At 55.2% G+C, this 12,849-nt stretch overlaps 1 protein-coding gene across 5 annotated transcripts in view; it reads right to left on the minus strand.

The window, feature by feature from the left end:
• SHANK2 (SH3 and multiple ankyrin repeat domains 2) overlaps positions 1-12,849 on the minus strand; it is a 561,554-nt gene that overhangs the window by 270,430 nt on the left and 278,275 nt on the right. For all 5 annotated transcript variants that reach the window (XM_024987497.2, XM_015461388.3, XM_015461387.3 and 2 more), the window contains one exon: positions 9,182-9,295. In XM_024987497.2, the coding sequence (XP_024843265.1) occupies positions 9,182-9,295 (114 nt within the window). The remainder of the gene's footprint in view (positions 1-9,181; positions 9,296-12,849) is intronic.

Consider the following 12,849-nt stretch of genomic DNA (forward strand, 5'->3'; position numbering starts at 1 on the left):
AGATGGGGAATGCTTGTTAATTGAACGAGTTTCTTTTTGCGATGATCAAACATTCTGGAATTAGTGGTGATGTCTGCACACCTTGTGAATAGATGAAAACCACTGAATTCTATGCTTGAAAAGGGTAAATCTTACGGTTTGATAAGTTCATCTCAATTTAAGGAGACGGAAAGCAAGGTGCCACGTCTGAAGTCCTCTAGCTCGAGGAGGGAAGTAAGCCGAGACAGGAAAGAGTTGACCGTCCAGCACTAATCTTACAACCTGAATTGATTAACCACTTTTTTTTTTTTTTTGCTGTACCATATGGCATGTGGGATCCTAGTTCTCTGACCAGGGACCGAACCCTTGTCCACTGGAGTAGAAGCATGGGTCCTAACCACTGGACCCGTCAGGGAAGTTCCTTGATGAACCACTTGGAAGCTTCTGGAAGCTGCATTTGCTGACGATGAGGGTGACTGTTGGTTTATGTCTGTGAGCAATGCCCAAGCAGCCACTTCCTGCCCCGTCTTCTTGGCTGCCCGGGGCCAGGTCCCCTGGGACCCCAGGCTCCTCCTCCTCCTCCTGGCTCCCCCACATCCCCAGACCCCGCCTGGCTAGGCACAGGGGAGACACAGAGCGTCCTCCCAGATGCTTCCTTGGCTCCACGATTTGCGGGAGCAGGAGCTGGCCCTTACATGTCTCCTTACATATGCATGTCTTCCATGTAATCTGCCAATGTGAGATTTCATCTTTCCCAGCATGCAGCCCCCATAAGCCAATGTTTATTCATTATCCCCGGATCTGTTTCCTATCGTCTATTTCAGCGGAGCCAAAAACAACATCTTAACTCAATAACAGAGCACCATCTGATGGCTTTCGTTCTCCAAAATGAGCCACAGCTCACTCGGCGGGGTGGCCCTTGGCTCCTGTCTGTGCCCCAGCTAGAGGGGGGCTCCCGGCCTGGCTAAGCATCCCTAGACTGGGTACTGAGGGAGAGACTGCAGGTTTGTCCTCTCTAGAATGACAGATGGTGGGTCAGGGTCCGCCTGCACATCCTGGGAGCATCCCACCTCTTGCAGGGCATGACAACACAATCTTCTGGGGCACTTAAGAGCCCATCACTCATGGATGATGAAGATGGGACAGCCAGTTACCTAAACAGGGTGCCCAAGCCCCAGTGCCATTCTGCCAGCTCTGCAGGGGGAGGAGGGTCCAGCTCCCTGTATTTGGGGTGAGGCAGGGCAGGCAGAGACAGAGATCACTGACTTTGGGTCCGTTGAAGGGACTGCTCCCTGAACAATCTCCAGGAGCCAGACTAGAAGACACCATGGCCTGGAGCGCTGGTACTTCCTCAAATCTTAGAGTAGCTCACCACCTTCCCTGTGGTCCACAAACTCGATGGTTTTAAAGAGATCTCATCCCATAGAGACGGAGAGGTTTAAAGTGAGAGAAGTTCCATCAGTGGAACTGAGATGAACTGTGTATGAGAGGGAGAATGGATCGATACCATCCTTATGCAAAGTCTACCATCCTCCCATCCATCCATCAATCCATCCACATATCCACCCACCCACCCATCAATCCATCCATCCAATCTCTCCACACATCCACCCATCCATCTGTTCATCCACCAATCCATCCATTCATCCACCCATCCACCCACCCACCCAAATCTTCACCCACGTGACCATTCACCCATCCATCCATCCAATCTCTCCACACATCCACCCATCCACCACTCCATTCACACACCCACCCATCCATCCATCTCTCCATCCATTCACCCAACCACCCAAACCCTCACCCACATGTCCATTCACCCATCCATCGAATCTCTCCACACATCCACCCATCCATCTGTTCATCCACCCATCCATCCATTCATCCACCCATCCACCTACCCACCCATCCATCCACTCACCCACCCAAACCCTCACCCACGTGTCCATTCACCCATCCATCCAATTTCTGCACGCATCCACCCGTCCATCTGTTCATCTATCAATCCATCCATTCATCCACCCGTCCACCTACCCACCCATCCAGCCAGCCATTCACCCATCCACCCGACCCCCCAAACCTTCACCCACATGTCCATCCACCCATCCATCCATCCACTCAAACTTTCACCCACCTGTCCATCTACTGCCCCTCCCTCATCTTCTCATCCATCCCAGAAGCACTTTCTCAGCACTTGGTCCATTTCAGACCCCACGTCCTGTATGGGTAATGCCACTATGAACTACTTGTATCCTCCTGGTTCTTTGCCCTCATGGAAGGGTAACACACTTCGGTCAACTCACCTTACAAATCATATTTACAAACTAACTCACAGGCCCACTCCTTCCATCCCCTTGGCTGGCACCAAGTACACAGATTATATCTGCCCCAGAGCACAGGACGGCCCTGGGCCTGGCCCTGCTGCTGCTGCCCTGAGAGATTTCCAAATGCTGGTGGGTCAGCTCGCAGCCTGGGCAGGTAACAGTCTCAAGACAAGACAGCACAGTTGCTGCCCTTGAAACTCAGATAATGGAACGGCCCCACGGGGATGGGTTTGTACAGCAAGAAGGGGAGTAGGGAAGGTGTCTGTATAGAGCTCCATGCGGAGCAGAGCACAGCTTGTGAATACCAGTCTTTACCATCATCACAGACTGAACGGTGTCCCCAGACTCACAGGTCGAAGCCCTGATCCTCAATATGACTGCATTTGGAAACAGAGTCTTTAAGGAGATAATTAGAGTTAAATGAGGTCATAACCGTGGACCCTCAGCCAACAGAATCGGTGTGCTTGCGAGAAGAGGGGCAACACCAGGGATGTGCCGGCATGAAGGCCACGTGAGGACATGGGGAGAAGACGGCCGCCGGCTGGCTGAGGAGAGAAGCCTCGGGAGGAGCCCACCCTGCCCGCACCTGGCCCTCGCGTCCCGCCTCCAGAACTCAGGAAGATACACAGCTGCCGTTTAAGCCCCCTTGGTCTGCGGCACGTTGTCACAGCAGCCCTTCTCTGCCCACTGCCATCCACACAGGAGGCCCAGGGTGGGAGCAAGAGTTGTCACCCACCCCGGCTGAGACCCCTGCCCTCCAACCCAGAAGCCTGGCCAGTAGGGAACACCACTGTGCAAGGAGGCTGAGGGGACTGTGGACAGAGCTGGAGACGCCACATCCTGTGGTGCCAGGAGGGGCCATGGAGGAGGGCAGGGCTGGTACCCGCATCGGCAGGTTGCCACAGTAACCAAGGGCCGGCCACCACCGCCACGGGGAGGGGAGAGGGCCTGGGTCCCAGGGTGACACCAAGGACTGAATCCTCCTGATAGAAGCAGACAGACCTGGCAGAGCTCTATTTCGGGGGCAAGCCCGAGCGTGTAAACCGGTATTTAAAACACAGAGCAGCTGCCTGGAGTCAAGGCGCACACACCCAGGCGGCGAGGCTCCAAGCGTATTTTAATAAAATGGCGTAAAAGAAGGAGGGCGGTGGGGGGCGGGGAGGCTGTGTGCTCCTGCCACGGTTGTTTAACAAAAACACGCTCATTAGCAGCCAGGACAATGAGTCCCCGTGTCGGTTTCATTCTCCGTTAGGGAACAGCTAGTGACTGGAAGCCGGCTCTCTCGTTGCTTATTAATATTTTGGATTACAGTTGTGCTAATAGAGTCATTTGCCTATATTTTTAAATGTTCTAAATATAACAAAAACATTCTATTTTGGAGCCGACCATGCCCACTGTGGCGTGCTGCAGACGGTTCGCACGCTCCGTGACTAACGGGACGTCTGTTTAAGTGGGACTGCGCTGGGCCCTGCCCCCATGGCCGCACCCAGAGCCGCTGGGAGACGTGACAGCTCCCGCCTCGTCTCCCAGGGGGAAGGTGGGTCACGGCATGGCCTCCCCTCCCGGACAGAGAGCCCAGAGGCTCTGGCCTCTAGCTGAAAGGGTGGCTGTGGCTGAGCACGCGGAGCCCCTTGGCTGGTGGAGCACACAACTGGCCCGGGCACGCCCCCCGCCCCCAGCTCTGCCCAGGCCTGGCACGCGATCACACCCACCCCCCCAGCCGCAGTGACTGATTCCGGGGTGGGGGACTACGGATGACCCAAGTCAACCTAACCAGGGCCAGGCCTGGGATGTTTGCCGAGGAGACAGGAAGACTCAGTCTCCTATCAACACCTCTCTGCTGGACAAGGACCGAGGAGGACTGACCCCAGGGCGCCGAGGACCAGGCTGAGGTGAGCTGCCTGGAAAAGAAAACGGCCAGCACACAGAAGGTTTCCACCCGGCTCAGCCCAGATTGCATCTGCCCAGCTCAGCCCAGATCCCAGGGTGGTCCCAGGCTGTGGGCCTGATGGGGCAGCAGGGAGGACCTCAGGGCATGCTGCTGCACGAGGGGGCTTCTGTGCCAGGACAGACTCCGGGGGCACCTGGGCCGGGGTGCTGGACTCCACGTCCGCTCACCATCCCGCCCTCAAACTTGAGGAGGCTTGAAGATGGCAACTGAAAGTTTGGGGTGAGCCCAGGGCAGGGCTGGGGCCTGTGTTGCTATTCAGTCACTCAGTCATGTCTGACTCTTTGTGACCCCATGGACTCTAGCCCACCAGGCTCCTCTGTCCATGGGATTTCCCAGGCAAGAATATAGGAGCAGTTTGCTGTTTCTTCCCAACCCGCATCTCCTGCATCGGCAGGCTGGTTCTTTACCACTGAACCACCAGCGAACACTGATATAAAAGTGGTCCCACACCAAAGAGACAGCTTCTCAGGGCTCGAGCCAGCCAACTCTGTGCAGAAGCAGCTTGCTGCATGGAAACATTTAAAAAATATCTTCTCCCGTCTTCTGGATTCTATGTATACTCAACATAATTTTCAACATTAAAAAACAGGAGCTATAAAAAGTGCTAATTGTGAAAGCAAAGAATGGAGAAATTGGACTTCATTTAAAATTTTAAAGACCTTTCCACTTGTTAACAGACACAGAAAATGAAAACGCTGTCACAGACTGTGAAAAGTCTTTGCAACAGATACCTGATCAAAGAGTGATACCGGCATCTGTAGAGGGCTCCTCTAAGCTGGTGATGGCAAGATAAAGAGCCCAGTTAAAAATGGACAGAACGCTTGAACTGATACTTTGCAAGAGAAGCTATAAGTAAGGTAAGTAAGCACATGTTGCTCAGTTACTAAGTCGTGTCCGACTCTGTGACCCCATGGACTGCAGCACACCATTCCTGCAGCCTCTTCTGTCCTCCACTATCCCCGAGAGTTTGCTCAAATTTATGTCCATTGATTCGGTGACGCTATCTAACCGTCTCATCCTCTGCCGCCCCCTTCTCCTTTTGCCTTCAATCTTTCCCAGCATCAGGGTCTTTTCCAACAAGTTGGCTCTTTTCAACAGATGACCAAAGTATTGGAGCTTCAGCATCAGTCCTTCCAGTGAATACTTAGGGCTAATTTCCTTCAGGATTGACTGGTTTGATTTCCTGGCAGTCCAAGGGACTCTCAAGAGTCTTCTCCAACACCACAATTTGAAAGCATCAATTTTTCATTGCTCAGCCTCCTTTATGGTCCAACTCTCACATCCATATATAACTACTGGAAAAATCATAACTTTGACTATATGGACCTGTGTGGTGTTTAATAACATTAGTCATCAGCACAATGCAACTTATACCTACAGTAAGATATTCTCCACACCCATCTGAATGGCTGAAATTAGACTGATATTACCAAATGTTGCTGAGAAGTGGAGCCACCAGAACGCTCACACACGGCCGGCTGGAGTACAAGATGGACAGTAGTTTGGACAACTGTTTGGCAGTCTCTTATAAAATTAAACACACTCCTATCTGTGGCCCTAGGTGCTTCCCCAAGAGAAAGGAAAAGACATCTGGAGAAAGACTTGTACAAAAATGTGCGTAGCATCTTCAGTCACGAGCCCAGATTGAGAAGCAACCCAAACGTCCATTACCAGGAGCATGCGTGAACATCCTGGGGCATAAATATACAACGAACACTCACTGAAAACAACGTTCACAGAGCCCTGACTTACACCCCTGCAGTGGCATTCAGCAGCGGGAAACGCGCCGGGCTCAGGAGTACGTGCTGTAAGTTCCAGCTCTGAAACAACCGCAGGCTACACTGATCTCCGGTGGCTAAAACTGAGGACCCCGTGGGGACTTCCTGGACACAGACACCCCCTCCCATCCTTCATGTACCCTGCCTCTTGTGTGTAGAAAAGCTTTAGCTTCCCAGGCCTTCCCCAAGTTCCAAAGTGCAAATTTAATCAGATAAATACAAAACCAAAGGGAAACAGTCAAGCCAGACGGAATAATAATAGTTTTGCCATAAAACAAAGTCAAGGACTTTCAGTTCCTCCTCAAGGGCTATAGATGATATTCTGAGCCACATTCTTGAGCTGTTTTGCAGATACTCAAACCCCCACCAGGAGGAAGAACTTAACTGCATGTTGCCTACAAGCACACAGACCCTGGAGTGAATGAAGCCATAAAGTTGATGGTTGAAATTCCAGAAACATCATACTGTTCCCTCACCACCAACCAATCAGAGCGCTGCACGTGAGCTGACCACGCCCCCCACAACCCTCTCCCTCACACCTGGGGCTTTTGAACTTGAGCTGCCCGTTCTCCTTGCTTTGTGATGCCTTGCAATAAACGCTGCATTTTCCCTCACCACAACCCGGTGTCAGCAGGTCAGCTGTACTGCATGTTGGGTGAGTGGACTCAAGTTTGGTTCAGTGAAAGAATCAGAACCAGGGTTGCCTCTGGTTGGCAGGTAGGTGACGGGAAAGCAGCCAGAGAGACTGTTTTGGGGAGATGGACATGTTTTCTTGATTGCAGTTGGAGACACAGGTGTACACATTTGTCCAAACGCACTGAACTCTACTACCACATGGGCATTTTTACTGCGTGTAAGTCATCACCTTTATAAAAGATGGTGCTGGGTCGCAATCTCAGAAAGCCTAAGGCAACGAGAACCCAACAGGAGCCACTCTGGACTCCCCCACCCAAAGTGAAGTGAAAAGTGAAAGTCACTCAGTCATGTCTGACTCTCTGCAACCTCGTGGACAGCAGCCCACCAGGCTCCTCTGAGTTCTTAAAAGTGGAGGAAAGGGGGCAAAGAGAGGGCCAGAGATGAACAGCCTGAGGCCTGGCCCATAACTGGGGGGTTTGAGGATGGAGGAGGGACCACCAGTCAAGGGGTGCGGTGGCCTCCAGAACCTGGAAAAGGCAAGTAAATGGACTGTCCCCTAAAGGTCTCACAAAGCAACACAGCCCAGCTGACACCACCACGAGACCACCCTCCCCTCCACTGCACTCCTGACCTCCAGAACCACAGGATATCACACATGTGTTTGAAGCCACCACGTTCGTGGAAAAAATGTCCAGCTCCTAAGATCCTTAACCACAGTGTGGATCACACACTCTCGTGGTTATCCACATATAGCATGGACTGGAAGGACTGATGCTGAAGCTGGAGCTCCAGTACTTTGGCTACCTGATGCAAAGAGCTGACTCACTGGAAAAAACCTTGATGCTGGGAAAGACTGAGGGCAGGAGGAGAAGGGGGCAACAGAGGATGAGATGGTTGGATGGCATCACTGACTCTACGAACATAAAGCTGAGCAATGTTGGGGAGATAGTGAAGGACAGGGGAGCCTGGCATGCCGCTCGCTGTCCATGGGGTCACAAACAGCTGGAGACGACTGAGCGACTGAACAACAACCCACCCTCCCTCCAGGAAGCTGGTATTTTCTGGAGGACGCAGGGAGCAGGAAGGCCCAAATGACCCTCAAATGGTCACTCTGGGCTCTTCTGTCCAGGTGTGAAATTGCCAGCAATACCAAGCACCAACACGCCTGAGTCTTCCAGTGGAAGCATCTGGGCAGGAGACCAGTGGCGCTGAAGCTGTTAACTTGGAGAGAGAGGGAGGGCCGGATTTCCTCCCGGTCAGGAGGGGAGGGGTGAGGTGTCCAGCAACCTGGAAAAGCAGATCAAGCTCACGGGCCACGGTCTTGCCCTTCCCAGACCAGAGAGGCCGGGTAGCTGCTCACAGGAGGGCACACGTGTGAGCCAGCGGGTGCTGGGCACTGGAAGGGTCAGGAAGTCCAGCCTGTACCAGGGGCTCAGAATATCATCACCAAGCCTATGAAAACACGCTCCCATCTGCCTGCTGACCACCGGTCCACCTAGCCCAGCACGACCAGTCTTCCCTTTCAGGGTGGAGTGAGTGATAGCTCTTACCTCGACACCCCTACAAGATGGCAAAGGTGACCGTCCCCGTCTGGGTTTAACCTAAGCAGGACTGTGGGAAGCTTAGTACAGACCGACACGCTCATAGAATCCCATTCTCAGAAAGGGAACCAGCTGGGCGCCCTCCATGTCTGCAGACCGGAGACACAGCCCGCTTTTCCGGGCTCGCCTGTTCAGGATAGCTAATTTCCCGGTCAGGCTGGCCCAGCTAGAGCTGGACTGGGAACCTCGAATGGGTCAGGGCCACCAGACTGCCCACGGACGCAGAAAAGCTACTGGCTGCAAAGCAAACGTGGCTACTCCTGCCATGCGTGTCCCAAGACTGGGATTCTACCAGAAGTGGCCAGGGCACGTGTTGACCAGGCTCTTACAAGAAACCTCTGCTCTGCGTGGCTCCAGCTCATCCGTTTTTTCTCAGCACCCTTTTACATAAGTGGAATCCTCATAACATTTTAATCCACTCATTCTTTCGGCAACCACATTCAGGGCGGGTGTCAGAGCTGTACCTGGAAATTTGGGGAGGGGCTGGAATGACTTGCTTCCATGAGCACCGACCTCTTTCTAGCAGTTTTCATTGAGACATCAAACCTCAAGTCCTCAGGGAGGGCCTGGCAGAAGCCGGTGGGAAATGCAAAGCTGCCTGTTATGAAAGTTGGCGCGAGATCGATAGAATAGTTTCAAGCATTTAATCAACCCTCGAAGCCTTTTTCCAATGGCTCGAACGCAGGGTCCAAGTTTCCTGGCAAGTGCAGTGAGCCGCGTTTAACTACAAGCTTCCAGGCTGCTCTTCCCCGCCGCACTGGTTTCTGGTTCGAACAAAAGCAGGCGGGATGGCGTCCACCGCTCAGAGGATCAGAGATATCCTCCTGCCAGTACCTGCCGCGCACTGGACCTCGCCAACGACGCCGACCCCAGGCCCGGGAGAGGTGGACCACGAGGGCGGGGTCCGCTTACCTGCCTGGCTGTCCCGGGGCTTGCAGTGGACCTCCTCCACACACTCTGCCGGGAACCATCCGATGTGGCCGCGGGCGCTGCCTTCCCAGAAGCCGCCTTCGCCGATGCTCAGAACTGCACACGGAAAGGGGCGGGGTTAGTGGGCGGGGCTTGGGGATGAGGCCGCGAAGGGCGAGCGGCTCTGGTCCATTTGCCGGCTGACCACGCCCCCTTCAGTGGGGGACCAGGGGCCTGGCAAAGCGTCCCTCGGAAGGGGCAATGCGGAGCCTCTGAGCCCCTCTGCCTGTTAGGCCCGGGTGCGAGGATGCAAGCACGGGGCATCCCGGCATCCTCGTATCTTGCAGCACCAGGCATATGGCCCGTGTCCTGTCCCTTGGGTCCCAGTTGAGATGGGAGGTTGGGGGCCTCCAAGTCCTCATCATCAGTTATTACAAGTGTCAGAGTCGGGGGACAGGCCACCCCGATGAAGAGAAGGAACCATGAGGTCCCGAGCTGGGGGTGGGGGAACAAGAGTCCAGGCTCACAGGATGCCCTAAGTTAGTTTGATGAAACAGATTTCACAGCAGGAGACGGAGAAGCAGCCTGCCTGGCAGCTACAAGACACCGCCTGGACTTGAAGCGGGCTGGCCGATGCCCCACACGGGCGGCCCCGGGCCTTCAGCTGGCTTATTAATGAAGAACCTATGGATTATGTTGGTGCTACAAGCAGCAGGGGACAATATACAAGTCCTGAACATCCAACGGAAAGACTGATGCTGAAGCTGAAACTCCAACACTTTGACCACCTGATGTGAAGAGCCAACTCATTAGGAAAGACCCTGATGCTGGGAAAGACTGAAGGCAGGAGGAGAAGGGGACGACAGAGGATGAGATGGTTGGATGGCATCACCGACTTGACGGACATGAGTTTGAGCAACCTCCGGGAGTTGGTGATGGACAGGGAGGCCCGGCGTGCTGCAGCCCATGGGGTCGCAAAGAGTCGGACACGACTGAGCGACTGAACTGACTGACTGGTGCGCAGCAGGGAGCCACGGTGCACAGTGAAAACAGGACAAGGGCAGCGGGACAGACACAGCTGCTCTGCCTGCAGGGCTGAGAACGCTGGGCTCCCCGTCCCTGGCTCAGCGCTGGGTGCGCAAGGGCCTCGGACGAGGACGAAGCGTATTTGTTTTTAAAGCATCGGTGAGCAATGCAAATCCTAAGACGAGAGGGCCAGGCATCGCCTGGACAAATGTTTGGGTTGTCAGGGATAAGAGCTCGGTGGTGAGGGTGGGGAGGGTCTTTGTCTCTTAGGCCTGTGATGCTGGGCTGGGGGCGCTCCCCGCCCCCCACAACACCCCGGCTCCCTCAGAGCACAGCTGTGCCTCAGGAGGTCAGTACAATCTCTGCACGTCTGAAGCTTCTGTAAATTACCCGGGAGCCCCAGGCACCAAGGCTGTGGAGGAGGGACCATAACCACAGACCTCATCTTAATCTCTGAGACCAGATAAAGGATGCCTAGACCCATGAATTTTGAAGGCACAGCACAGAGAACATCAGTCTTAAAAGTCCTTGCCTGATAATTCGAAGAAATGGCCTGAACAAATGAGACGGGCAAGCCCCCTGCTGACCAGGATGACGGCAATCCCTCAGACCACTTTCTCCAAAATTCAGTGCTGGTCTCACACTCTGTGCAGCCTGGCTGACGTACACCACGGGGGCCCAGCTTGGACGAGAGAGGGTCATCTCGGAGCGCTGCCCCAGATGGCCGGCGGGGGACAGGGGCCTACCGCAGGGCGCTGTCTGGCCAGTGCCCACCCATCCTACTTCTTGGCAGCTGTGAGCAGGCCCCTGTGCTGTCGTAGAGGGTCTGGAGGAGGAGGGGCTGTCCAGGGAGACACCGGGCAGCTCCTGGAACACCTGCCTCGCTTTCTCCACTTATCAGAGCAGGAAAACGCTCCTCAGCTCAGAGCGGCCCCAGGTGTGAAAAGGACACGCTAACCTCACAGCAGGAACCTCCGGCCGTCACTGCCTCCGCCTGCCTCCGGCCCCCGGCCCCCTCCAGCGATGACACACCCAGACCCACCTAGGATCTGTATCGAGAACACGCTTCTGGGTGTGACTGTTAGTACAAAATTGCAAAGAGAATGACCGGCCGTGGACAGCTGACTTGAGAGCGGGGAGATGGGTGGGAGGATGCGGTCCGCTCGGGGACCCTTTCCAGTGACCTCAGGGGGCAGAGGAGCCACAGTCTGTGAGTGAGGGAGGGAGAAAGGGCCCAGGTTGCTCCTGGGTGTCTGGTTCAGCAATGGTAGCTGGGGGTCCTCTTTCCTGGGGCAGGAGGCAGGGAGGGGATGTGTATGGGGTCCCGTCTGGACCAGGCTGTGTGTTAAGGGAGGGACTCACTTCTGTCCCTCAGTGAGTCCAGGAGCCGGGTCTGCTGGCTCATCTGGCCTCACCGTGGGCCTGCACTCTGGGCTGTCTGTCCACCCACATCCTGGGGAGGGGCTTAATGACTCTCCAGGCCAGGTGCCCCTGTTACAGCGAAGAGGGAGCTGGGTTGAGTTCACGCATGAATTCTAGTTCTAAGTCACTGAAAAGTCAACACGTCACACCTGAGAAGCAACAGTCTTCACTGTCCTTTACAGGTCAGCCAGCTCCTGGAGGCCGAAACAAACTGGCTGGAGAAGGTGCCAGGGGAGCCTCTGCCCCAAAAGCTGCCTGCAGGCCAAGCCCTGTCCCCCAAAGACATGCACCCTCCCTTGTAAACAGAAAAACAATAATAACCACCCACACTGGATTAGGCTGGCAAAGTTAACAGGCCCCCACCCCCACCCCAGCCCACCCTTCCTGGTCACCAAGGAAGGACCCGACTGAGGGGAGGGGCCGGCCTCTGGGTTGAGAAAGCTGAGCCCCAGGCCTGCCCACATTCTGCACCCAGCCCCAGATAGGCATGGACATCTACACCACCCAGAACTTCAGGCCACCATCACCAGGAGGAGCAGGACAGTGCCCTGTGCCCAGGCACCCCTCAATTCAGAGAGATGTTGGGGTGCACTCTCCCAGGGGCACGGGCTCAGTGTCCACTGGGAACATTAAGACCCGCCTCCTAGGGCTGAGCAGAAAAGATGTGAATAATGAAAGCTGCAGGGGGTCAGCAGGACCCCCAGGGCCCACCGCCTGCCACCCGCACCCGGAACTGGAGACAGTAAATCCCAAGGCTTAGTCTGCCCGGTGTGGGGACTGGTGTTAGGGCGGCTTGTGCTGCTCACACGATGGGAGCCGATGCCTGCGGCCCGCATCTGCTGGCAGGTTTACACGAAAAACGTGAGCTGTCCCGGAAGTGGTGAGCCTGACGAACAGCAGGCGCCGACAAGTCTCCACCAGCATCTCCTCTGTCATCACCTCCGACACGGGGACAAGGACACACGGTCCCCAGACATGAAGTGAGCGGCCCCTGGGTCCCTGGGAGGGCTCCCCAGGCCCTTCCCAAGCCAGCCTGCTGCAGGTCGGCCCCCTGGGCCTGAGGGGACAGCGAGGGGGACGGATGGACCCATGGGGGGTGAAAGCCTAGGGCTGCAGGCTAGCTGGTTTCAGAGCTGGGCGGGGCCAGGAGACCCAGTGCTCTGTATCTGGGGGCCCCGGCTGAGGGGGTGTATGCAGACAGAGCAACCCTTTCGGGCCCGCTT

The sequence above is a fragment of the Bos taurus genome, chromosome 29, assembly GCF_002263795.3.
Source record: "Bos taurus isolate L1 Dominette 01449 registration number 42190680 breed Hereford chromosome 29, ARS-UCD2.0, whole genome shotgun sequence".
In the NCBI taxonomy this organism is placed as follows: Eukaryota; Metazoa; Chordata; class Mammalia; order Artiodactyla; family Bovidae; genus Bos; species Bos taurus.